This window comes from Eublepharis macularius, chromosome 5 (genome assembly GCF_028583425.1).
Source record: "Eublepharis macularius isolate TG4126 chromosome 5, MPM_Emac_v1.0, whole genome shotgun sequence".
In the NCBI taxonomy this organism is placed as follows: Eukaryota; Metazoa; Chordata; class Lepidosauria; order Squamata; family Eublepharidae; genus Eublepharis; species Eublepharis macularius.
In genome coordinates, this window is record NC_072794.1 from 165,190,798 (window position 1) to 165,216,070 (window position 25,273).

At 46.7% G+C, this 25,273-nt stretch overlaps 1 protein-coding gene across 1 annotated transcript; it reads left to right on the forward strand.

Moving 5' to 3' along the window:
- The first annotated feature begins 7,305 nt into the window (after positions 1-7,305).
- Positions 7,306-23,383, forward strand: PPDPF (pancreatic progenitor cell differentiation and proliferation factor). Its single transcript, XM_054981186.1, has 5 exons — positions 7,306-7,481; positions 15,881-15,969; positions 19,354-19,431; positions 21,238-21,334; positions 22,985-23,383. Exons 2-5 carry the CDS (start codon positions 15,915-15,917, stop codon positions 23,097-23,099), a joined length of 345 nt encoding a protein of 114 aa, XP_054837161.1. The 5' UTR covers positions 7,306-7,481; positions 15,881-15,914; the 3' UTR covers positions 23,100-23,383.
- The last annotated feature ends 1,890 nt before the right edge of the window (positions 23,384-25,273 follow it).

Here is a 25,273-nt window from a genome sequence, read left to right on the forward strand (position 1 = left end):
TCTGCATTATATACAAATGGAGCCCACTTGTGAATAAACAAACAGGGCTGCCCCCTTCAGGTCAAGTCCGGCCCAGAAAATGAGAGAACCGGACAAGCCCAGAGGCTTGGCATTTAAATCTACTCACCTACTCAAATCAGGATCAATCTTCCCCCTTTCCCCACACATCCTTGAGAAGTTTTCTTATTTAATGCATTTTGACCAAGACCTTTTTGGTCCTGGCCCCAGCCTGGTGGCACGCTCTGTCTGAAGAGACTAAGGCCCGGCAAGATTTGTTATCCTTTCACCGGGCCTGCAAGACGGAGCTGTTCCGCCAGGCATACGGGCAGTGCTAGGCGGAGCCCCCCTGGCCGGTTGATGAGGGATTGGGCCCTCCCCACCACCAATACTCCCATTTTTAAAAACTCTTTCATGCAGAGGTGCTCTGAAGTTGTTTTAAATTTGATCAGTGGAATTCTGTGCCGCTATGTTGATATTTATCATTGTGTTTTAACTGTGTAAATGGGGTGTTTTTAGAATTGTAAACTATAATAACTGTTTTATATATTTTAACCTTTATGTATTTTGTAATCCGCCCTGAGCCTGCTGGAAATGTGGGGAGGGCGGAATAAAAATAAAAAATAAATAAATAAATGAAAATAAATTCCCTCCTCATGCCACGATACTCCGGGTGGCATACGCGATTCCCTCCTCCTTCTGTGGCCTGGGTTAGGCTAGCAGAGAATGACTGGCCTACAGTCACCCCGAAATGTTGTGGCATAAGGGGATTTGAACGCTAGCCCTCTTGGCCCTAGTCCCACACTCTACCCACTATACTGCACTGCCTGCCTGATCTACGGTGCCACCTTAGGAAAATCTCCATCATTGCCCCACTAAGCACAGAATGGCTTAGAGCAAGTGCGGCCTCAATCCGCGGATACCTTAAAGAGGAAAGGCAAGCGGGCATCAAGTGCAAAGAGGACAATCAATGGGACTCGGGTGCAGGGCCGGATCGAGGGGGGCAGGGGGGTAGCCTGCCACTGGCACCGCCAAAGAGGGGGCACCAGGCGCGGCTGCTAGCCGCCTGGGAGGCTGAGTGCAGGGTTGGGAGACCCTCGCCAGCCCCGCCGATGGGGCGGCTGGCTTTCCACGCACTCAGGACCTCCCAGCCCTGCGCTTAGCCACCAGCATGGGAAGCCAGCCGCCCCAGCACACGCCCGCGCCACTGCCAGTTCCACGGCTCACCGGGCGCTGGAGCGGCCCGTTTGCCACGCAGGCAGGCATGCCTCCCGCCCCTGCATGATGACATCACAAAAGTCCCGCCCCTGCATGATGATGTCACGAAAGATCATGCAGCGCCAGGGCTGTGCGCGCGTGCAGAGCACTCGGGCAAGGTTTGCCCCGGGCACCCGCGCGCCTAGATTCAGCGCTGCTTGGGTGTGGCAACGGGGCCTTATGTGGGGTTTGGACTTAGACAGATGCCCCGCAGTGCTAATCCTTGACCACCAGCCTGACAGGTATACAGAATCATACAGCTGGAAGGGACCTCCAGGGTCATCTAGTCCAACTCCCTGCACAATATAGGAAATTCACAACGACCTTGAAGCGCATCAGACATGGAGGAAGAGAAGAAAAAACAAGGTGCAATGGGAAAATGTTTAATATACAACTGCAGATCCCTACACATTTTGCATACAGCTTTGGCAAAGGATCTGTCAAGCAGCAATCTCTCTGTGATCACTGCAGGATCAATTATATATTAAATATTTTCCAACTTTTGTTGGAGCGGTGAGAACCTTTTTGCCAACATTTCAAATGGTGAAGGACTTTGGTTCCAATAGAAAGTGTTGGGATTGGCTTGTGATATACAGTAGCAGGGTAAGTTATAACATGATATAACTGCAGAGGAATTTTACAAGCATTTGCAGTTTCGTAGTTTCACTACTATGTAATTGTATATATTAGTTCCAGATTGAGTACACATCGGAGAAGCTTGCGACTTCTGAGGAAGATACGGATGAAACGAGCTTTAATTGGGTGTTCACAGAGTCAAACTACAATTATATATTGAGTCAAGCTACAATTATATTTTGAGTCAAGCTACAATTATATTTTATTTACTGGAGTCAGTTCTCAACAAGATAAGGACTTTCTACACTACAGTTTATCTAGTAGAAGTTAGTTTCCAGTTATCCTACTATATAATTCCCTAAGCATATTTCTGACGACTCACCCAGTAACCCAGAGCACAGGCGCGCTAGCATGCCCCCAGCAGGGATAAAGGGGAGTCAGTCTGGCCCCCAAAAGGCTGGAACAGCTGCTACACTCGCTCGCTGCTGGCGCACGAGTGAACCGGGTGCCTGCCTCCTCCCCCACCTCCACACTCCCGGCTGGCTGCCCAAACGGGTGCACGAACAGCTGGGCACCTGCTTCCTCCCCCCTCCCTCCACGTTCCTGGCCTTTCCAGCCACCTGGACCAGTAGACCTGCCCCCCATTTCCTCAGAGATGAGGTCTACCTTCCTTTGCTTTGGCTAGGCTGGTAGACCTGGCTTCTGTATCCCAGGGGCCAGGTCGACCACCCATAGTATTTCCATGCCTCTGCTCCCTCCAAAACCAGGTATAGCTTTCCTTGCCTTGGCTGGGCTGGTAGACCTGGCCTCTGGCCTGCCATAACTGCTGGTTGAGTGGACCTGGCCTCTGTACTTCTGGAGGCCGGGTCTAATTCCCATTTTTTTACAGGGCTGGACCAACAGAGGCCAAGTCCCACCCCCCTCACACACAGTGCTCATGTCTACAAGCATCCAATTTGGCCCCAATCAGGGCTGAATCAGGCAGCTGTGGGGTACCAGAGCACACCAAGGCCTTTGCCGCCCCCCCCCAGCGCTCCCCACTCTGCAGCTGACAGAAGGACGCTGGACTGCACCATGGCCCTTGCCATCCCCCCGCAGTGCTCCCCACTCTGTAGCTGATTGCGGGGCGCTGGAGCATGCCGCAGCCCTTGCTGCCCCCCGACAGTGCTCCCCACCTCTGCAGCCAGCTGTGGGGCCAAATTGGGGGGACTGTGGGGTGTAGGAGCGCGTCAGGTCCCTTGCCACCCCCGGCAGCACTTCCGGCCCCTGGAGCACTGTCCTCCCTGCCGCAGGGCCCTGCTAAATCGGTTTTCTAGAGCCCGTTGTATTTTTTCCCCCACAACGGACTCTGTTGCTAGTATGATAAAATTCTTCACTTTATCTCTTTAAAGAAGTGTATTTGATTGATGGTTCCACAGGTATTTGTTAACACTGTGGGTACATATTGTGTTTTGGTGAGCTGTGGTTAGTTTCGGACATATAAAGATAACAACAATACAACAGATTAAAGAAACATACGTTTTTACAACCACACAGTGTTTGTTCCAGCACAGTGTTCTTTTCTCTATTTTGTGTATTTTACACCATTTTGTCTAGTACACATCTCCCCCCTTGTTCCAGCTGACCCAAAGTGACGTCATTGGTCCTGGGAGCGTGCACGCTCTTTGCACACGCGCATGTGGTACCAGAGGCACCACCTCCTGCCAAGAGTTGCCCCCTCTGCTGGCAACTCACTGACTTCCACCACCTCTTTTCCTAGAAAAAAAGCCCCGACTAGAATCACCATTCCCTGACATAGAACTGCAGCCTTGTCCTCGAACTGAAATCCTTCTATCTAGTCTCAAGAACTCCTACATGGCAAAATATGTCTCTCTCTGGTTCCATTTCCATGCTGGGCTGCCGGGATCCGCTAGCTGCAGTCACCCTTGGCCTCCCCCATGTGCCCGAGGGAGTAGCACATGACATTTCCTGTGCGTCTAGTAGTGATGCAATATTCTGAGTGCTAACATCAAGATCTCAGAAGAGGTTAGGTAAGAGAGTGAGTCTGCCTCTCGAGAGCAAAATGTTTACCAGACGTCTAGGGGATTTCCTCTGGAGGATGGAGACCCAAGGCGACTTTCTTGGATCCAGAGTTCTATGGCTCACTCATTCAGGAGGACAGTGAAAGGATGATCAAGTGCCAAAATGGCTGCTTTGGCACTTAGAAAGGTTTGGGGGGGGGGGAAGGAAGGACAAGAGTCCTCAGCCTGCCCCTTTGTGGTCCCAATTAAGACTGGGGACTCGTGGCATTTTAAATCACCTTAAAATGGAGTTGACATCCCTGCAGCAGCATAGGAGGGCTGTACTGTAAGGAAGTGGTCTCAAAGAGATGTACCAGTTAAAGGGATAGGGACTATAGACTTTACTACTATGCACTGTCTGCTGCTGTAAGTAAGATTCTACTGGGTTGTTTCTCTGCTGTTAAGTATGTCAGCCTTAGAATTGCTTATGCTCCGTTTCGGCATTTCTTCAACTCTGTATTGGATTTCTGCCGGTTTTAAATCTTTGCAAATGTGCATTTATATACCCTATTATATTGTTTATTGAAATGCCTTTGAAATCAACTGTACTGAGGCACACTGTGTAATCTGCCTTGAATCTCAATGAGAAAGGCGGACTACCATCATCATAATTAATTATTATAATTAATAATTAATATTATTATCATCAATAATAATAATAATGACTATCATGTCTCACTTGGTATTCAGAGACAGAGCTGTGAAATGGCCTGTTCTCTTAGCTCAGATTTACACAAGTCTGGGGTCTCTTCTGATTAGTTTACCGTGAGAATCTCTCTCTGATTTAGTGCCAGTTGACCTCCGCTCATCTCTCATCGCTCTTGCCTCTTGGCACTGGGAGTTTCAGGGGTATGGAGACCGGTGTTGTGAATTTGGTCTGACTTTATTTATTTGGAAAATGTATATACTGCCTCTCCAGAGACCTGCTAATAGGGGTGGGGTGGGATTAGGCTCTGATGTCTTTCCAAGGGATCTGAACAGCCATAAATAACCTCCTGTTTGCATGAGCCATGGAAGCCAAGAACAATTGTACGTGATCTAGTAGGAAATTAAGTCCCTTGCAAATTCAGTACATATTGCATTATTATGATTAATATACCTATTCCGTGCCCTGACAGGACCCAGAGTTTACTCACTTCTCCAGCTCGGCACAGTTTGTTACCCTCTTAAGGAGATTTTGCCAAGTACATAGAGTTACTTGAAAGGGTCCGTTTCTTTGATGCTTACCAAATTTACCGATTAGAAAAGCCAGGTGGAAAAGACAGCTTGACAGTCGTGGCACGCAAAGCTCTTTGCAATGGAACAGAAAGGAGGAAGGGGAAATTTCTGAAGCACAAAAGGATCTACCCTGGGAGGGGAAATCAAGTTACATAAAAAAAAGGTTTCACCTTTTTGCTTTCCTGTCTGGATTTTCAAATTATCAGAGGGCTGCTCCCACAGACTCACAGGAATTCTTATCAGATACAGATAATCTCACCATAACCCTTACGACAGCCCTATAAGGTAGATGAGTGTGACTATAAAAACAAAGGCAGGAATGGTGGCACAGTGCCTGTGGCAAGTGGCACACGGACAGTGCGAATGGATGCCATTCCCCCTCCCATACTGCTCAATGCTAGGGTTGCCAAACTCCAGGTGGGGCCTGGAGATCTTCCCGAATTACAACTGATTGTCAAATGACAGAGATCAGTTCTCCAGGAGAAAATGGCTGCTTTGGATAGAACTGTATGGCATTATACCCCACGAACATAGCCCCACTCCCAAATCTCTAGGAATTTCCCAACCCAGAGTTGGCAACCTTATTTAGTATTTTTTAGGGGGTGGGGGAGCAGTGGTTCCATTTCTAGGGAGTTTCCATATTGCTAAACATACCATGTAAATTGGTTACGCTTTGTTTAAGAAAGATTTCATCTCTATGCTTCATGTTTGTTACCCTATTGTATCTTTCACTGAATGTCCTAACTACTGCTCATTACTGTACTTTGCTCAGTGAATGTCCCAGCTGTTGATTATATTGTATTTTCACTTACACTGTATCATCCGCCTTGAGTCTCAGTGAGAAAGACATTAATAATAATAATAATAATAATAATAATAATAATAATAATAATAATAATAATAATAATAATCGTCACCTTGAACACAATACACCAAATATAACAGTTGTGGAAAATTGAAACATTTGGATAATAGACATTGCAATTCTGGGGGATGCCAGAGTCGAAGAAAAAGAACAAGAAAAAATTATTAAATATAGAGATCTGGCAACAGAAACCACCCGACTATGGATGAAGAATACAACAGTAGTCCCATTGTTATCGGGGCACTGGGAACTATTTTGAAAAATTTTGCAATTCATATGGGAAAACTGCAGCTTTCTGACATAACACCTACAGAACTGCAAAAGACGGCGTTACTTGGAACAGCGTAGATATTACATCGATACCTGGCTGATATTTGGGTCTCTGGTGGAAACTTGTATCAGCTTAGCAAGGCCAATGAATGATAACACGTGATCTTTATTTATTATTGTGTTGCATGCAACTCAAATAATAATAATAATGCTAATAATGATAATGATAATAGCCGTGTAGACTCTGTAAACCAGACTTTCAAAGTATAAACTTTCCAGGGTCAAAACACCCTTCTTCAGATACAAAAATGCAGTTTATATATATATATATATATATATATGTTTGTGTCATTTATAGTCCGCCTTTCTCACTGAGACTCGAGGCGGATTACATAGAGCGAAATTAGCATAGTCAATATCAAGGGCTTTTCAATAAACAATGCCATAGAGTAAATAAATGCAAGGTTACAAAGGCATAGCATTAGCAAAAATCTGATACCGAGTTGAAGAAAGCATAAGCAATTCTAGGGCGGACATTAAACAACATCGAACTACCCAATAGGTTCATATGTAAAGTACATAGGAGCACATACTTAAAGCAACAGATAGGCCTTAAGGCAACATAGCGGTGACGTCTATGGTCCCTAACTCGTTAGTGAAGCATCTCTTTGAAACCACGTCCCTACAAGTCCAACTGACTCTAGAAAGCGACCCTAAAAATCTTGTTGGTCTCTAAGGTGCCGCTGGCCTCAAATTCTGCAGTTTTAAATAGGTGCGTGCCAGATTTTGCAATGGATTGATGGGTCACTCAAACAAACGCGTCGGTCTTCCGCACGGATCATTTCAGCCTTTACTGCCTCCTCGCCCTGGATTTAGGGAAAGTCTAAGCAATAATATAATTAGTAAAGCGGTGGGAATGCTCCCAGGCCGCAGCAACGACGTCCCGATTAGCGCCTCCCCTCTCCGTTTGCTCTCCGCCCCTCTTCCCACCCCCTTTGGGGGCAGGAGGCGTCAGCCGAGGTGACGTCGCCCCTGGGCCGCCCTATATAAGGGGCCGCCGCGACCGCTGGCGCTTACAAAACGTTTGGCGCTTCGGTGTTTTTGTGGACGTGGAGTGTACTCCCGGTATCTCCTTTGCAAATGGGCTCTGTAGCCTAGCGTTGCCCCCCCTGAGCCGGGTCACCTGTGGTCTCAAGCCGTCGGGATTCTGCTGGACGCAACCTTAAGAAGACATCGAGGTGAGCCCCTCTGCCCGGCTGGCAGGGCCGGAGCGCTTTTCTCGGACGTGTGAACACGGTGGCGTGCAGCTTGCGTGATGACAGTGGGGTCGGTTACGAGGATTCGCATTGCATTAAGTGGAAGGGGGGGCGGTTGCCGGATCTTCCATTCTTCGCTGTCGCTAACTCTGCTGTTTCTTTAAAACTCGAGGCCAAGGGAAAGGCATCTTGCTTATTTGGGATTCAGTTCGCCGTTGAACTTGATGGGGTCTACTTCCGAGCAAGCACGCGAATAGAATCGGGGCGTTTAAACGTGGGAAAATGAATCGCGGGAATTAATCGCAGAACTCTCGGTAGTCGGTTTAGGTGTTTGATAGAGGAGACATCTTTGTTTCCCACTGTATTTTTTATTAAGGTGGGGGGCATAACCAGGGTCGCTTGGGCCCCTTTCGCTCCCCCTTCCAGCTGTCTGCTCTTTCCAACCTTCTTCTCCAATACAGAGAGTAAAAGAGCCCCCCCCTCCTCCCCGCTGAAAGAGGAAGCGATGTCCGAACGTTCGAACTGAACGTTCTAACACAACGTTCTAAGCGGTGTCCCAGCGTTCTGTTTGGGTGGCCGGTTGCCAACTCCCGGTTGGGAAATCCTTAGATGTTAGAGGATTTGAAACCCTCGATTCAGAAAGGGGAGAGGAAATATGCCCTTTGATGGGGGGGCTTTTTAATTTCACTTTATGGGTTGTAATCAGGGCAGAGCTCTTTTTTGGCGACTCGGCCCAGCATTTTAATCCACAGGACCGGAGGGAGGAGAGACGTGTTTCTGTGTTTCACACGCTCTTGATTTGGTATCGTGACCATATCGTTTCAACACGAACTCGAGCTGCCGCCCTGGGACGTAAGCCCCGTTGCGATCAGTGGGGCTTCCCGGCGAGTAACCTGCTCGTGCCGCAAAACGGCTCGTTACTTTGTTTTTCTGAGAAATCCCCCGCCTCCCAGTGGCTGAGCAAGCGCGCATCGGAGAGCCCAGGCTGGGTCTGTGTAGGTGGCGGCAGCCCCGAGCCAGTTCAGTCCGGATTTTTGCAGTCTGGCTGCTCCTCCGGAAGGCTTTTCTCCAGCCCCCGCCTCACCCCTAATATTAGAGGCACGGAAAAGAAGCCTCAGAAAGGGAGACAAAAGAGAACGGAGGCCTGGCGCTCGGGAACGGCGTGAGGCTTCGTCGGATGGAGCGTTCAAAGGGCTTTTCTGTAGTTTAGGAGAGGGAACAACCCCTTTGAAGAAACAGAGGCGGCTGCGCCCTCTGCTCCCCTAGCATTTGTAAGGTTGACCTTACAACTTATTTTGCAATCCAACATGCTTTGCACATGAGAGGAAATGCCAAACGGCACGTGATCCTGGGGCACTGTAGCTGGGAATGGGTTGCCAGCCTCCAGATGGTGGCCGGAGAGCTCCTGGAATTGCAACTGATCTCCAAGCCTCGGAAATCAGTTCTCCTGGAGAAGATGGCTGCTTTGGAGGGTGGGCTCTCTGGCATTATTCCCCAATGAGGTTCCTCCCCCCCACACACACATCCTTCTGTCCCCAGGCTTCCCCCTCCCCCAAATCCCCAGGAATTTTCCAGCCAGGAGCTGGCAACTGTACCCTAATGTGTAACATAGAAAGGAAGCGCTTTGGACCATAACAAGAGCTTTGCTTCATCAGATAAATGGGCCCTTCCTACAACATCCTCTTTCAGCAATGGCTGTGGAAGGCCAACACACACGGCACAGTGGCCAAGATGTTTCCTTGACGTTGCCTCTAGCTTTGGTGTTCATGGGTTGTGACCGCCTTTAGCCATCTCGGCTGGTAGCCCTTGGTGGGCCTCTCCTCTGTGAATCTGGTGAACTTTCTTTTAAAGCCATCTGTGCCCCTGGACATCGTGACGTGGACAGGCAGTGAATTCTACAACTGAATTATTAATTCACTAATGAAGTATTTTCTTTTCTCTGCCCTGAACTTACTGCCGACGACGGCATCGGGTGCCCCTGAGATCTTGGATTTTTTAGAGAGAGAGAGAGAAGTTCTCAGTATCCTTTTTCTCCATCCCAGGCATAACGTTATACACGTCTTGTCTTTTTTCCTAAACTGAAACATTCCATACTCCTTGCTCTTTCATCATAGGAAAGCAAGATTTGAGTCCAGTTGCACCTTACAGACCAACTAGATTTCTAGGGTAGGAGCTTTTGAGAGTCCAAAACTCCTAAATCTGACAGAGAGAGGTTTGACTCAAAATCTTGAAAATCTAGTTCATCTCTTAAAATTCAGATCTTACTCTTTTGCCAAAACCAACACAGCTACCCAACTGAAACTGAGCCTGCTTGTGGGAAAAACGGAGTATAAATTGAATAAAATAAATAAAATAATTCATAGGTGCACCAGCTGTTAATCATTTTGCTTCTTGCCCTTTTCTGCACTTGGGCAGTGATGGGGGGGCGTAATTCCTCGGTGCCATTTCCCTGATTAGAAATCCATTCCCCCCACCCCCTTAAATGCATAGAAAAGACGCTCAAAAATGAGTCTATTTTGCCACTTCAAGGTCGATAGTATGTTGAGTGAAGAACCAGTATAAACCAGATTTCTGTAGATGGTTTTAGCCCCCCGCCCCCCCCCCCCCGCTTCCTCCAGGCATGGGCTCTGTGATCTTTAAGTTAAGATGCCTAGCCAGTTTGCCTCAAGATGAAATTTGCCCGGTTAGATTCATGGTTATGGATATAACAGCTTCCAGCAAAATGTAACTTGCAAAAGGGCATTGAGTTAGAAAGTAATTAATCTGTGCATGGTGGTTTTTAAGGCTTGGATGATGTCCCAGAACTTCAAAGAAACTCTTCCCCTAAATAAGCCAGTTCCTAATATTTTGAGATGGGTAGCTGTGTTAGTCTGTCTGTAGCAGTAGAAAAGAGCAAGAGTCCAATAGCACCTGTAAGTCTAACAAAATTTGTGGTAAGGAATGAGCTTTCATGAGTCACAGCTCATTTCTTCAGACACCTGAAGAAGTGAGCTGTGAGTCACAAAAGCTCATACCCTGCCACAAACGTTGTTAGTCTTATAGGTGCTACTGGACTCTTGCTCTTTTCTACTCCCAATATTTTGGTGTGACACGGAATCCCCTCGAATGGAAGCATACAGCATTCTTGATTATGGCCCACCCCAAAGATAAGTTCTTTCTTCCCTATATGTGAATAGTTGCTGTTCATATCTATGGGGAAAACGAAGTCATTGTCTTGAGCAGGGCTTTTTTCTGGGGAAAGAGGTGGTGGAACTCAGTGGGTTGCCCTCAGAGAAAATGGTCACATGGCTGGTGGCCCCACCCCCTGATCTCCAGACAGAGGGGAGTTTAGATTGCCCTCTGTCTGGAGATCAGGGGGCGGGGCCACCAGCCATGTGACCATTTTCAAGAGGTTCCGGAACTCCGTTCCCCCTGAAAAAAAGCCCTGGTCTTGAGCGATATTACGGTAAAGCACACAACATCCTATTTCCATTATATTGCTGTTAGGTGACCCCTGGAGGTAGCGCTCCATGGAGGTCTCTTCAATAGAAAATCCCCTGGGTCTGGATTTGCCCCACCTATTATAATGCTAGTTCTTCCCTACTGGAGCACACCATTCCCCACTCTTATTAAGATCAATTGTCCATACAAAAAAAAACCTCTTTGTCTTGCCAGATCTGTTCAGGTGAACATACATTTGTGGTGCTCAAACCACATTCAGCTAGTTTGTAGACAGAGCTGCCTCTCAAAGATCATGGGAAGGGAGTGTTCATGCCACAGGGCCATAGGTGGACAATCTGACATCAATACTTGTGGGAAATATTCCTGCCTGCTCATTTCTGTCCAATGAGTTCAGAGATCCCTGTGGGAAAGATTGTGAGTTACAGGTAGTAAGTATTTCTGTCTCTTGATGTGGTGGTGTGCAGGGCTTTTTTTCAGAGGGGACGCAGTGGAACGGCGTTCCGGCACCTCTTGTGTCTGGTAGCCCCGCCCCTCGATCTCCAGATAGAGATCAGTTCCCCTGGAGGAAATGGCTGTTTTGTAGGGGGGCCTGTGTGCTTCTCCCTCATTTCCCTCTTGAGAGTTCCACCTCCTCTTTTCCCAGAAAAAAAGCCCTGGGTGGGTGTATGTGTGTGTACACATACCTACACAACAGCACTGGGGCCTGATCATGTATTGTAGCTGACTTCAGAGAAACAAAGAATATGTATTGATTGAAGCAGCCGGTTGAGCTCTCCTGGATTCTCTGTGAATGCACGGAAATTGCAAAATCTTACTTCCTCCAAATACCTGCTCTTTAAAAAAAAAAAAGTGTCCAGGTCTTGTGGTTTGAAGATGCGCTTGAAAGTGTGTGAGCAATGTCTGCAAAAATCTCAGAAGCCAGAGGGGCAGATGGATGAATATTCCCAGTCATCAGTGTTTGACTTCATTGCTCTGCAGGGTACTTCCTATAAAGTATATTCTGTATAAATTGAGAACATTTCTGTGAGTCATACAGAGTTGCTTTTTTAAAAGTGTAGCTTGTGCACAAACCTGGCCCTAACCTGTCCATAACCATGACTGATTGCTCTTTCAGGGGGTTAGCAAACTAACCCGTTGCTAGAATGTAGGTCAGGCAGAAAGAGGTAATTTATAGTGAAACTGGGGCGGGGGGGGGGGCGGGGGCTGTGCACTGCGAGTGGGTATATTAAGAACTGTCTGCATGGCTTGTAACTCAATTCTCGCACTGAATGAGCGATCCGAACCCTTTGCAAGATGTGTTCATGTGCCCTAGCCATGTGGCAAGTGCTAGGAATGCTAAGCATGGGGCAACGTCACACATGCCCCAAGCGCACACAGCTGACATTACTGGGACCCGAACCTCCTGTATGGTGCAATTTTAATACTATGTTCTGCTTCCCATTTAACACTGCATGAGAAGAGCAAGAAACCTCCTCCTAGATATGCAGGAGTGGCGATACCAGTGTGAATGTGAGGTGCGTGTCTCTGTAATGTTCAACAACATGAGGTCTTTTCTATGCACACTGTTGTTATTACTACGCGCCTTTTGGATCTTTCCGCGTGAACAGGTCCCTCTTCTGTCAATAAATGTACTCTAGTAATCTGCTTTGTTAAAGAGGCATCACTTGAGGTATCTCGTATTCTGCATCTTGTTTCTTCTGCCACCTCCCCCAGGTATCGGGGTCAAAGTTATAGAATCATAGAGTTTGAAGGGATCTCCAGGGTCATCTAGCCCAACCCCCTGCACAATGCAGGACATTCACAATACCTCCCTCACCACACTCACAGTGACCCTTGCTCCATGCCCAGAAGATGGCAAAAAACCTCCAGGATCCCTGGCCAAACTGGCCAGGACTTGTAGAGTTATGTGACCTAAAGTCTGCATGCTAAATTGCACTATGATCACCATAGATGTCTCGAGATAGTTATTTGAACTTGGAACGTCCAATTGCATCCTGAACATGCACACCAAATCTCCCCCTACTCTTGCAGTGTTCAAGGGAGTTATTTTGTTGCAGTGCCAAATAAAGAGTGAAGGCTATGATCTCACTTGACTCTCCCAGCCACTTGCTTACTCCTTTGTACATAGCTGACCTGATTTTTTTCCCCTGTTCTAGGCAATACCTGTTTTGTAACTCATCTCCTGTCAAAAAGGTTGCCAGGAACTAGTAGGTTCCCTTCTGTCCTGTAGAACAAGTATGTGAATGTATGTTGGCAAGCGTTAGTCTTTGGCTGTAGGCTTTATTTGCTGTGAAGAACGCGCTGGCTTGTTCAAATCGGTCTGTAAAAGTTGGCGCCATTCTCCCCTTGAGGTTGTACATGCTGCAATAATAAAAAATCCACACCTGGAAGAATTTCCATACTGAGGAGCTCTGGAATCCACTTCGTAAACCTGCGTCTCCTAAACCCTCCTGTCTGTTTCCCTTGGCAGGCCTCCCATGTATGCACCTGTAGAACTCCTTGCAAAGAGAGTTGCAAAGAGAAACCATGGAGGCCTTTTGTTACACTGAGCGTTTGAGCTGCTAGAAGCCTCTTATCGTACATTTCACTATTTATTTCTTACACATTCCTGATTTTCAAGACAGCGTTGGTAGCTTAGCAGTTAGAAATCTTTGATCGAGAGACCCCTAACGCTTCCCAGTAACAGATAATAGAACAAAACATTATTTAAATAGTCCAACTTTGCAGTACTCTACTCGCTCCCCTCTTAAGTGCCTTCAGGTCTTATATTTATGGACATAATGCTGCTTTATACAGTCAGACTGTTGGTCTGTCTAGCTCGCTTTAGTCTACACTAACTGGCAGAAATGCTCCAGGGTCTTTTCCCAACACCTGCTACCCTGACATCTTTAACTGGAGATGTTGGGGACTGAATTTGGGACATGTGTACAAATTGAACCATGGCTCCTTTTTGATTAGCTCCCCTGTTCTCTAACGCTTCCACCCTCTTTTTATTGTCCTTTATCTTCCATTAAGGGTCCTTGACCAGGTTCTCTGTCCCTCTGATTTGTCTCCTGGGACATCTTTCTAAACCTCGGGCATCCCTTGTTTGAGTCTTTAATCCCAGCCAGACTGGCCATGTTCTGTTCCCTCACAGAGGCTGTATTGCAAATTGCTTCCTTCCTTGAGCAACTGAACATTCCGAGCTAATCTATGTTGAGGGTTTCACCAGCACAAGCAGGATGCAATATATATTCACTTTTCTGTCATCCCAGATGCTATATTACAGTGCCTCTTCCTGTACTATCTTTCATCTGTGCGTGCTTGGCAAATTACTGGTTCAAAGCATGGTGTAGTGGTTAGACTGGGAGACCTAGGTTCAAATCCGCACTCTGACATGGAAGCTTGCTGGAGAACCTTGGGCCTAACCTACCTCATAGGCTTGTTATAAGAGTAAAATGGAGAGAGAAGAATGATGTACGCCACTTTGGGTCCCCATGGGGTAGGGTTGCCAGGCCCCCTCAATCTCCCAGCGAGGGATCGGGGCCTGGCTCCTACCTCTCTTCTGAAAGGGGGTGTGCATGCGTGAAGTGTGATGACATCACTTCCGGGAAGTGACACCATCATGCAGCGCCCCCGCCGAGTGCTCAGACTCTGCAGGGGCTCGCGTTTTGGGCTGATGTGGAGTGCAGGAACGTTCCTGCACTCCACAGCGGCCAAAAATGCAACCCGCGGATCGGGCCTGTTTTGAGGCGTTGCAGAGCACAGGAGCGTTCCTGCACTCCGCAGCACCTCAAAACGGGCCCGTTTTGGCCTGGATTGGGCCCATCTTGAGCTGCTGTGGAGTGCGGGAGCGCTGCTGCGCGCCACAGCGTTCCAAAATGGGTTGGATCCACGGGAGCGTGCAGTTCCGCAGGGGAGCGCGCACAGAGGGTGCGCACCCCCCTGCTGACCAGGTTAGTGGGGGCAGGGTGTGGGGGGCGAGGGCGGGGGATCCCCCACCACCACTGGGGGTCTGGCACCCCTACCGTGGGGGAGAAAGGCGGGGTATGAATGAAGTAAAATCAATAAAATGAAAACAAATATTCAGATAACATGGAAGGGAGAATCTTGCAAAGATAATTTGCTACCTACTAGGTGGAGCTTGAAGAATTGTGAGTTATTCTTTACTGGCAGACAGATTTATTTATGGCATTTATAGTCCACCTTTCTCACTGAGACTCAAGGCAGATTACATAGCGTGAGATTAGTACAATCAGTATCAAGGACATTTCCATACAGTGTCAGGGACATTTCCATAAACAGCTGTGCAAAATATCTGGATACGTGATAAAGGTTGCTTTACTGTTTGGCTTTTCCTGGGGTCAGGTGACGGGACATGCGATGCACCCTTAAGTCCTTTCTGAAATAAGAGATACCGCACAAAAGTAGAAGAGTCCAAAACTGCCTGCAATAGAGGAATGGTTGATAAAGGTGTTGGAATGTGCTATGATGGCTTAACTTACTGTATTGATTAGAGAGAAGACAATAAGTTTTAATGCTGAATGGAAACCCCTTATAGATTTTTTTATACGAGATGGACAATAATGATTTGAAGATTTGTGGACTTATCGACTAAGGAATTTAGATATTGGCAAAAGAGAGCCTTTATTTTTAACATAGAGTAAGAGGAAATATGAAAAATATATTTATATTTGTTGTGGAGAAAATCAGAAGCCTTTCTTTGTTTTTTATATTTTGTCTGTATGTTCTGTTATTTTATTTTGTTTGATTAGTTTTTGTGTAACTATTTTTATGCTTTTTTAATTACATAAAACTGTTAATAAATAACAAAAAAAGTGAAATAACAGATACCAGATGTATTTGATGGTCAGTAGCCATAATGATCCTTAAATATTTGTGTGTGTGTGTGGTTGTGTGTTTTGTGTATTCTGAAGTCAGGCTCTGTTTTGTGTTTTTAGGGTTTACAACAGCACAAGAACAAAGATCAGAAACATGGCAGCAATCCCGTCAAGCGGCTCCCTTGTGGCAACCCACGACTACTACCGAAGTAAGAATGGAGAGCAGGGTGGGGAGACGATGGCTTGGTGGAAGGGCATCTGCTTTGAAGGCGGAAGTTCCCGGCTTCCCTCTCCATTTGAAGGACCTTGGACAGGAGAGCTCAGAAAAGACCTTAGGAGACGCAGCCAGTTGGCCAGTCCCAGGCTATCTGGACCAGTGGTTAACTGTGCATAAGATAACTTCATATGTTCACTGGCTCAGCCTTGAATTTTGGGGCAATGTTAATAAGGACGCAGGGATGACCTTCTGCTAACAAAGGGGAAATAAAAGCGGCCTTCCCATTGGGTTGGCGTTCTGGCCTTGTGTCTCTGAAGCTGTCCTACTTTTGATGGGGGCAAACTGTCAAGGTTCTTCAACGCCCTCCCCCGGTTTATATTTTATTTAGCATATTCTTAATCTTGCTTTCCTCCCCACTAAAGTGGCTTGTGAAAATGCAATTTTAAACGATATGTAAAACAGGTTTAAACACAGACCAAAGACAAAATAAACAAGACATCCTGCGTTGTTTGCCCACCAGGTTAATCCACCTGGCCACAATCACAGGCTATAATCTATGGGGCAGGAGCCCTTAAGCTCTTGCCCATTTGCTTGCACCCAAGAGCACCCTAGCCATGCCCAGGCTATACGCTGCAAGTACTAGAGAAACAACTGGGCGAACACTTAGCGGGAATGTCATAGACTTATAAGATGTTCAGCAGTATGAATTGAGAACTTGCCTCTCCATCCCAATATTAAATATATCCCAGCTTTGCAATTGGGAGCCAGCGACCTCCTACCATCCTGAAACTCGAATGCTACAGCCTGACTGTGTGCCGCCTGCACCCTCTCTCCCTTTCCCCAATTAAATAGCCTCATAGCCCTTTCTGGTTCCCTGTCTTCGAAAAGAGCGAGGGTCTCCTTAGGAACCTTCTGTCTTCTGAACACTGCTGTGCCATTCTTCCATGGGGATAGTCTAGGACAGTGATCTTCTTCCTCTCCAAACACGAGACCCTGTGATCTGTAAGCATGTGACAGGAAGCCACATGACATCATCGTTGCACAACAGGAAAAGGAGGGGCCAAAGTTATGACATCACTGGTGTCAAAGCCAGGAACTGTCCTCTTCATCAGTGGGTGCTCTCATCTTATGGACTTGTTGCTCCTCTCTGCATGCATGCAGAGGCGCACGTCACCTTTACATGCTCCATTGCAGTTCCTTCCAAGAGGCAGCAAAAAGGTCCCTCTATAAAGATTCATGACCTACCGGAGGGTCCGAACCCATTGGCTAAAAACCACAGGCGAATTCCCATAAAGAAGCGTCATTTCACATGTACGGAGTAGAAAAATCGTGGCTTGGTTCCACCGGACTGCTTTCTGCAGATGAAAGAATTTCTGCCTGCATAGCACGGTCTCCTCAATCTCTGGCTGCAGCTCAAAATGCACTCTGGGATGCCACTCCAGGGATGGGAAAGGCATTTTGGGTTTCAGTGGGAGGGAAGAAGCCAGGAGGACTCACTCCATAGGCAGACATCTGTGGAAGTAATCTGATGGCTTCCCCAGATCTGCGTTTTGCAAGAAAAGATTCCCTAAGCAGGATATTGTGTCCCCTTCTGCCTTTGTAGGTCCCTGTGATAGGTCAAATCTGGGTGTGTGTGTGTTCAGTAGGCTATAAGGAGAGAGAGAGAGAGAAGGCATTGCTGTCAAACAGACTCCTTAAAAGGCTGAATCTAACAACTTGGCTAAACAGAGGCTGTTTTTAGACACAAGCCAAAGGCCTGCTTGCAGAATTTTGTTTGTCGTTCTCAGTTCCTGGCCCAGTAATTTCATCTAAAGGGTGGCATTGTTAGCAATTGCCCCTGTCTCCCCATCTGAGTTTCTGCTGAGAACAGCCGTTGGACTGGAGAGCAGCTATTTGGCTGAGAGCAAAAATTGTGGGGGTTTTTTTAGGGTTTCCTTAAAACCTAGTAGACAGTAAAACACACTACAATGCTTTCCATCCCTGCACATTGGGTGTGAAAGGTTACTAATAACTGTCCAGTGTTTCACAACGTGTGTGTGGCAGTGGGTGCTAGGAAGGGAGAGAGAGCAAGACCTCAGTCTTCCCTTCCTTGCAAGAAGTCTTTTTGGAGCAATGGTTTGACCTCGGAGCCGAGTCAGTGAGTGTCCCTCTGTCTAAGCCCATATTTCTGCCAAGAGGAAATGAGTTTTCACGTGTTTTATGGGCCCTGATTTAAGGCAGGGAATTTAAACTCCCCGTGACATTTCCTGAGCCTGAAGTGGGTCCATATCGTTTTTTGGGGCAAACATGGCGCTTCCAGCGAAGACGTATAAAACGCATTTTTCATTACCCCCTCGGGGTAAACAACATCCCTGTTTTAGGTCAGGCAAACAGAGCCAGGACAGAGGCTTCAGCTTGCCTGCCTCCTAATCTAAATCTAGTATCTGTGCCATTTTTAGGACGAAAAATGCTTGGGCGTTCATTCAAAGAAACCTGAGCGTCTCTAGCTCGGCACATAGAAATGTCTTTGGGCTCCTTCTGAGGCATGGCATGTTCTTTTTAAAAAAATGTTTTGGTCTGCCTGTAAAAGGGTAATTTCCTTGAAGTAACATTCACGGTTGTGTTCTAGACAAACACAAGTCGGCACAAGCCCTGAAGCTCCAGTAGCTATGCTGGACTAGGAGAAGGCCTCTTTCACAGTGTTAATTGGTGAACAGTTGTCATGGATTCCTTGAGAACGATTAAGGAGTTTCTTGTCTGAAGCCCGTCCAACAGGAAACAGTATGGCCACTGGGACGTTGGTGCTTTCCTATGGCTCTTTCCTGCCTGAGTGAGGCTTAATTGTCTCTGCTCTATCCAAATGTTCTCCTGCGTCATTTGAACCCATAGCATTTCCCCGCTTGCACAAAACAGTGTCGAAACACAGGGTTAAAATTAGGTACGGCAGCAAATTGGGCATAGCAGAAACTGAGCATGAGCAATCAGTTTAAAAGAGTGCGTGGCAGAGTGGTTAGTGTCAGGCAAGGATGTGGGAGACCCAGGTTCGAATCCCCGCTGCCATGAAAGTTTGCTGGATGACCTTGGGCCAGTCACGCACACTACCTCCTGGGTTGTTGCGAGAATAAAATGGAGGAGTAGATAATGATGTATGCCTCTTTGGGGTGCCCATGGATCTAACTACAGCTATGAAATAATTCAGAGGTCCTGCAGGGCATATTGTGGGAGGCACTGCCCATCAATTATAGTGCTCTTCCACAGCAATTGAGCATTGCTTGGGAATGCTGGAAGGCGCTCTCAGGTGCTGCCCTGTGCAAATCCTGCCCCGTCTCCAATCGCAGTGGGATAGTCCAATAAAGGGCAACGTTTGGACTAACTCGGGGCCTAATCCATTTTGCAGGGCGTCTGGGTTCCACATCCAGCAACAGCTCCTGTGGAAGTGCTGAGTACTCTGGGGAAGTGATCCCACACCATCCGGGTAAGTATCCGGGCTCAGCGTGAAGTCGGCGCTCCGGGGACCTTTGGTGGGTGTGGCCAAGTTGGGCTATCTCTGCAGAGGTTCTCTGAATCTTCTAAGGGCCTTTGGGCGTCAGATCACTGTAAAAACTAATTGTGCACAAGAGAAGCCCTGTTTTGAATCGGAACCACACGTAGCCCCTTCTGGGTTTTGCTAAATGAAAACCGAAGTTGTGTCTTAAAAGCAGGGCTCATTTCGAGGGGGAACGCACAGGAATGCATTTCTGGCAGTTCCCCAAAGAGGTCACATGACAGGTGGCCCCGCTCACCTGACTCTTGGCCATTTTGGGACCATTTTGGCCTGGATTGGGGCCGAAACGGCCTGGATCGGGCCTCTGATGGGTGGTGGATCACTCTCCCGCTCATCAGCGGCCTGGTCCTGACCATGTGGGGCCCCTTTTCAGCCATTTTCAGCCCCTTCTTGCCATTGGGCCCAATTGCGGCCCTGAATGGCCAGGATTGGGTCCAAAACAGCCAGGTTAGGTGATATCAGGGGGTGTGGCATATGCAAGTCAGTTACGCCAATGACACACTAATTATCTAATTAATTAGCATATGCTAATGAGTTATGCTAATGAGTTCCTCCAGCTCTTTTTCTACGAAATGACCCCTGCTTAAAAGGAAAACATCTTCCTGCCACCCCACCCTAGCTTTAAAGCATCCGTATCAGCAGGGGAAAGCTGGTTTCATTTAGCATCTCCAAGGGAAGTTGGACTGGCCCCATTTGATGCCGTTCTATCTGACCTGTGGCTGCACGTGCTCTGTACACACAGAGGTCCTGTGGCCCTCGTCACTCCTATCTGTGTCCTAAAAATCAACATAGTTTTAGCAAGTTTATTTTAAACTTTAAAAAAATCTTGAAATTGACATTTAACTATATATATATATATGACCTATATATATGTATTTGATCTATTTTGTTATTTATATTATGTGTGTGTGTAATACATATTATATGTATAATAATAAAGAGTCCAGTAGCACCTTTAAGACTAACCAACTTTATTGTAGCATAAGCTTTCAAGAGCCATAGATCTCTTAGCCATGTGCGTCTGACGAAGAGAGCTGTGGCTCTCAAAAGCTAATGCTACAATAAAATTGGTTAGTCTTAAAGGTGCTACTAGGCTCTTTACTATTTTGCTACTACAGACTAACACGGCTAACTCCTCTGGATTATATGTGTATATTGTGTTTGATTTATATATTAATATATATAATATAAAGAGCTCCAGGGCACAGTGTGGTAAGCTGCAGTACTGCAACCCAAGCTCTGCTCACAAGCTGAGTTCGATCCCGGCGGAAGCTGGGTTCAGGTAGCCGGCTCAGGGTTGACTCAGCCTTCCATCCTTCCGAGGTCGGTAAAATGAGTACCCAGTTTCCTTGGGGTAATGCGTAGATGACTGGGGAAGGCAATGGCAAACCACCCCGTAACAAAAAGTCTGCCAAGAAAATGTGATGGACACACACACACACACCCATGGGTCAGTAATGATTCGGTGCTTGCACAGGGGACTACCTTTACCCTTTTTTATATGATATATAATAGATCATATACATATAATATGTATTTTATATATATAATATACACACACACACACCAGTTTCTCAAACTACTTGAGACGGATTCTGATTTGTTAAAGCAAGCTGCAGTTTACAGCAGTTCTAAATGTTGACTTCACTGTAAGCTGCAGGGGTGGGAGGAGCTTTTGCATCATTTTGAGAAGTCTTTCTGTCGCCGATTCTGACAAGCACCTGTCTTTCTTTCTAGGTCTCCCCAAGTCTGACCCAGGGCACTGGTGGGCCAGCTTCTTCTTCGGAAAGGCAACCCATCCGGTCATGACAACCGTGTCGGAATCCCCAGAGAAGTAAGTAACAAGTGTTTTTGTTGCCAGAGGGACAGTCAGCAGCAATTTAATTTATAATTTCATTTCTTTTATACCCTGCCTTTCTCAGAGTGGCTTACATCGTACACCTCTCTTCCATTTTATCTCTACAACAACCTTATGAGGTAGTTTAGGCTGAGAGTGAATGACTTCCCAAATTCACCCAAGAAGCTTCCGTGGCAGAGTGGGGATTCGAACCTGGGTCTCCTGTATCCCAGTCCAACACTCTAACCACACTGCAAATAAAGAAACAGTTCCAATTTCACTGCATTATTTTGCTTCATTAAAAATCCTTGCTTTTAGATGGAAATGTTCCATCATATTTTGCACTCTGTTCACTGACTGATGAATATTCTTTTGCATACCTGAAATCCGCCCAGCCCAACTGCATTATTCTCTTTTACCAGGGATCTTTATTCAATTTTTCAGTTGTACTTTGGTCATTTGCTTGCTGGTTGACTGAGTAGCTCTTATCATACTTGTAATCCACCTTGAGTCCCAGGGAGAAAGGTGGATTATAAATGAATCTTATAATAATAATCTCCCTCTTCCCAGATTGGGGAAGGGGGGAAGAGGATAATTGTTTTTCTTCCTCCCTTTGAGGTGACTTAACTCTGGCTCAAGAAAGGGCAAAAAGAGGGTGGGTGGGGGATTTAACCCAAATTAAATTGAACTAAGAACCAAAAATATTAAAGAAATCCCAATCATGGGGCCAAATATTAAAATCACTACATGCAAAGCATAAATATATATCAATATACAACAAAATACATGTATTTATTACAGAATAATATTTAAAACCATTTCAGGCCCAAATGTAGCCTTCAGTACAGATAAAATCTTACAAGCAACTCATTTGGGCCTGAAATGGCTTTTAATATTATTCTGTAAAAAATGTGTGTATTTTGTTGTATATTGATATGTATTTACGCTTTGCTTTTAGTTGCTTTAATATTTGGCCCTGTGATTTGGATTTCTTTAACCTTTTTGGTTCTTAATTTAATCCTGGTTCAAACCCGCATACATACTTAGTGTTTGGGACTTCCTTGAGTTCCTTGCTTCCAAATTCACCCAGAGACTTCTGTACAGCCCAGATGTTCCATGATGGGTAGAGATGATTGGGGAAGGGCCTTTGACTTGGAAGTCTTTGCGTGCCTTCGACCACTCTCTGTGCAGGCTAAACGGCCAAAAAGATCTTGCCGTTGCAGGCTTCTCTGGTGTTGAGCATGTCTGCACCCAGATAAAAGTATGCCAGCTATGGCTGTGCTGTTCTCCATAGGAGTAGGCCCTTAAAATCTGTAGTGCAATAAATGGAACTTGCTTGCGAGCCTTGGATTCACTTAGTTAAGACTCACATTGAATTGATTCTTAATAAGCAGGAATTTCACTTGAGTGATTCCGCACACGTTGGATAATGCACTTCCAATCCTCTTTATAGATCATTTGGAATGGATTTTTTTGTGTGCGGAACAAAAAATCCACTTCAAACGATTGATAAAGTGCATTGAAAGTGCATTATCCAACGGGGCCTGAGTTGTGATGGGGAATAGGGTATGGTGAATGGAACACCTCTTGAGTAACTTTGCTCCTCCTGCTGACCCTCGTTCTTCTCGCCTTCTTTCGATCCTCCAGTTCAGGAACTTTCCAGGTGGCGAACGGCGTGATCACATGTGGCCTGGCTCAGGAAGTGATGAGGAAGCGCCACGCCAGCGAGCCCAGCAAACCGAACACCGGATCCTCGGCGTGAGGCAGATGGGGCCCCCTGGCTGCTGCTTCTGACCTGAACGCTAGGAGACAGAGCCCATTTTTCCACTCCCCCCTCCCTGTAGAGTAGGCAGGCTGCTTCGGGTGACTAGATGTAGGTTTTTATACAAACAAAAATGGCAACTTAAAAGAAAAAAACACCACCCTTTTCTACTCTTTTGGTCAATGCAGCTAAGTCTTTATTTTCTTCCCACGCGGCCTTTGACCTTTTTTGTTTACTTTTTACTTGCCTAATGGAAACTAATAAAGCCCGAGCAGCCTTTTAAATTGCTTGTGTCTGGTTCAGATTCTTCCAAACTTCGACACGCTGCAGGAATTGACTTTGGGTTGTTAGTTCTGAAACTTCACGGTACTCCAGTGTTGTGGGTTGAAGAATTCCTGCGCTGTGCAGCGGTTCTTGGGGCATGCTTCTAGATCTATTTGTGAGGTTGAGCCTGGATTACATTGTCAGTTTCCTCAAATTCTCTTTTCTGCACCCCCCCCCCAACATTTCTTGGACTCTCCTAACTCCCAGGGGTAGCATTTTGCAGAGATCAATGGGAGAGGGGAAGGCAGTAAAGTTTTATTCTGCCATTGGAAAATCTAGTCTGGATCCATTCCATGGTTTACGCAAGGCACTAAAAACGCTTTAATAGCCTGCTTTTGCTCTGTGGGGTGTAAACGGCACTCCTTTCTCCCTAGAGCCTGCTGGTGTGGGGAGGGCGGAATATAAATCTAATAAATTAAATTTTCTGTTCACACAATAACCCTGTGAGGTAGGCTAGGCTGAGAACTGGCCCAAAGTTGCTAATTCAGCTTCGGGGTGGAGTTGGGATTTGAACTTAGGTATCTCAGATCATACTCAATCCCAGGGGTGGCCAATCCTGTGCATGCATGCCAAGCAATGGCACACCAAACAATTTGGCTCATCTCATGGGACTGGGTCTCAGGGCATTGACTGAAGCAAGTCCTTCCAGTCTGGCAATGATGCCAAGTTTGAGCTTGCGCCAGCAGAGTGCCTGCCCACGACCTCATCTCTGCTCTCCCTTTTTGTCTGGCACATCCATGTCTTCACACTGGCAAATGGAGTGCTCCAGAGCAGAGGTCCCCAATGTAGTGCCCGTAGGTACCACAGCATTTCAGCACCTTTCCTGGCGCCTGCCAAGTATTTGTAGAAAGGGGTGGGGCTTGTGGGTCTTTTGCTCAGCAGGGCTTCTGATTGGCTGTGCAGAGCCACAGCTAGTACCACGGTGTTGGTTTTATTCTCTCTCATCGCTCTTCCCAGTATTTATCCCTCTTCTCTGTGTGTGGCTCTGCCTTCTATGGCAGCCATTTTGCATTTGCAGTCACTACTCAAGGTCACAATTCCAAAGGTGCTCACAGGTTGAAAAAGCTTGGAGACCTCTGCTCACTGACTTCTGCATCACAGGAGACCTTTTGTGGTGGGCCGGAACCTGTGGAAGAGGACTTGTCCGCCGTTACTGGTCTTGTAGAAGAATCCTGGAATTTCAGAGACCCCAGGATTTCCCAGTAAATCGCTTGGAGATCAGTGAAATAACTCCTGCTTTTAGCAGGACAATACGTTTCAAGGGTGGGCGTGGGGAGGGAAGTAGAGGCCTGTTCTACCAACACAAGGCATGGATCCTACCAGATATGCTCCTACTGGATCCCCTTCTTCATTGTAGGCCCTGTTCCTTGTGACTTTTTGCCATAAGGATTCTGTGATGTGTAGCGTATAGCCTTTTTGGTGGTTGAAATCTACCCCCTTCTGGTGGAAAAGCTGGTGAAATCCAACCTATCTCCTGTCTTGCTCTCTACCTCAAAGGAGACTAGAGGAGTGTACATGATCCCTCCCCTTATGCTCACAACAATCCTGTTAGGCTGTGAATTACTAGCCTGAAGCCATCTGGTCAGCTTCATGGCAGATGGAGCTTGGAACTCATTTCCTCACCTGCAGTCAGATCCAATGATCTCCAATGGGGTGCCGTACTATTGGCTGATGTTTCCTGATATCTGATTCCTCCTTCTCCAAACAGTCAATCTTGGCTTCAGGGGATGGGAGAAAGCATAACCTTTGTGTCTTTAAGGAGCACCTCTTGAGAAACACACATCTTAAGAGGACTCTTAGCTTGGAACCTCCCGACACCTTGCAATTGGTCTCCCCAGCTCCTACGGCAT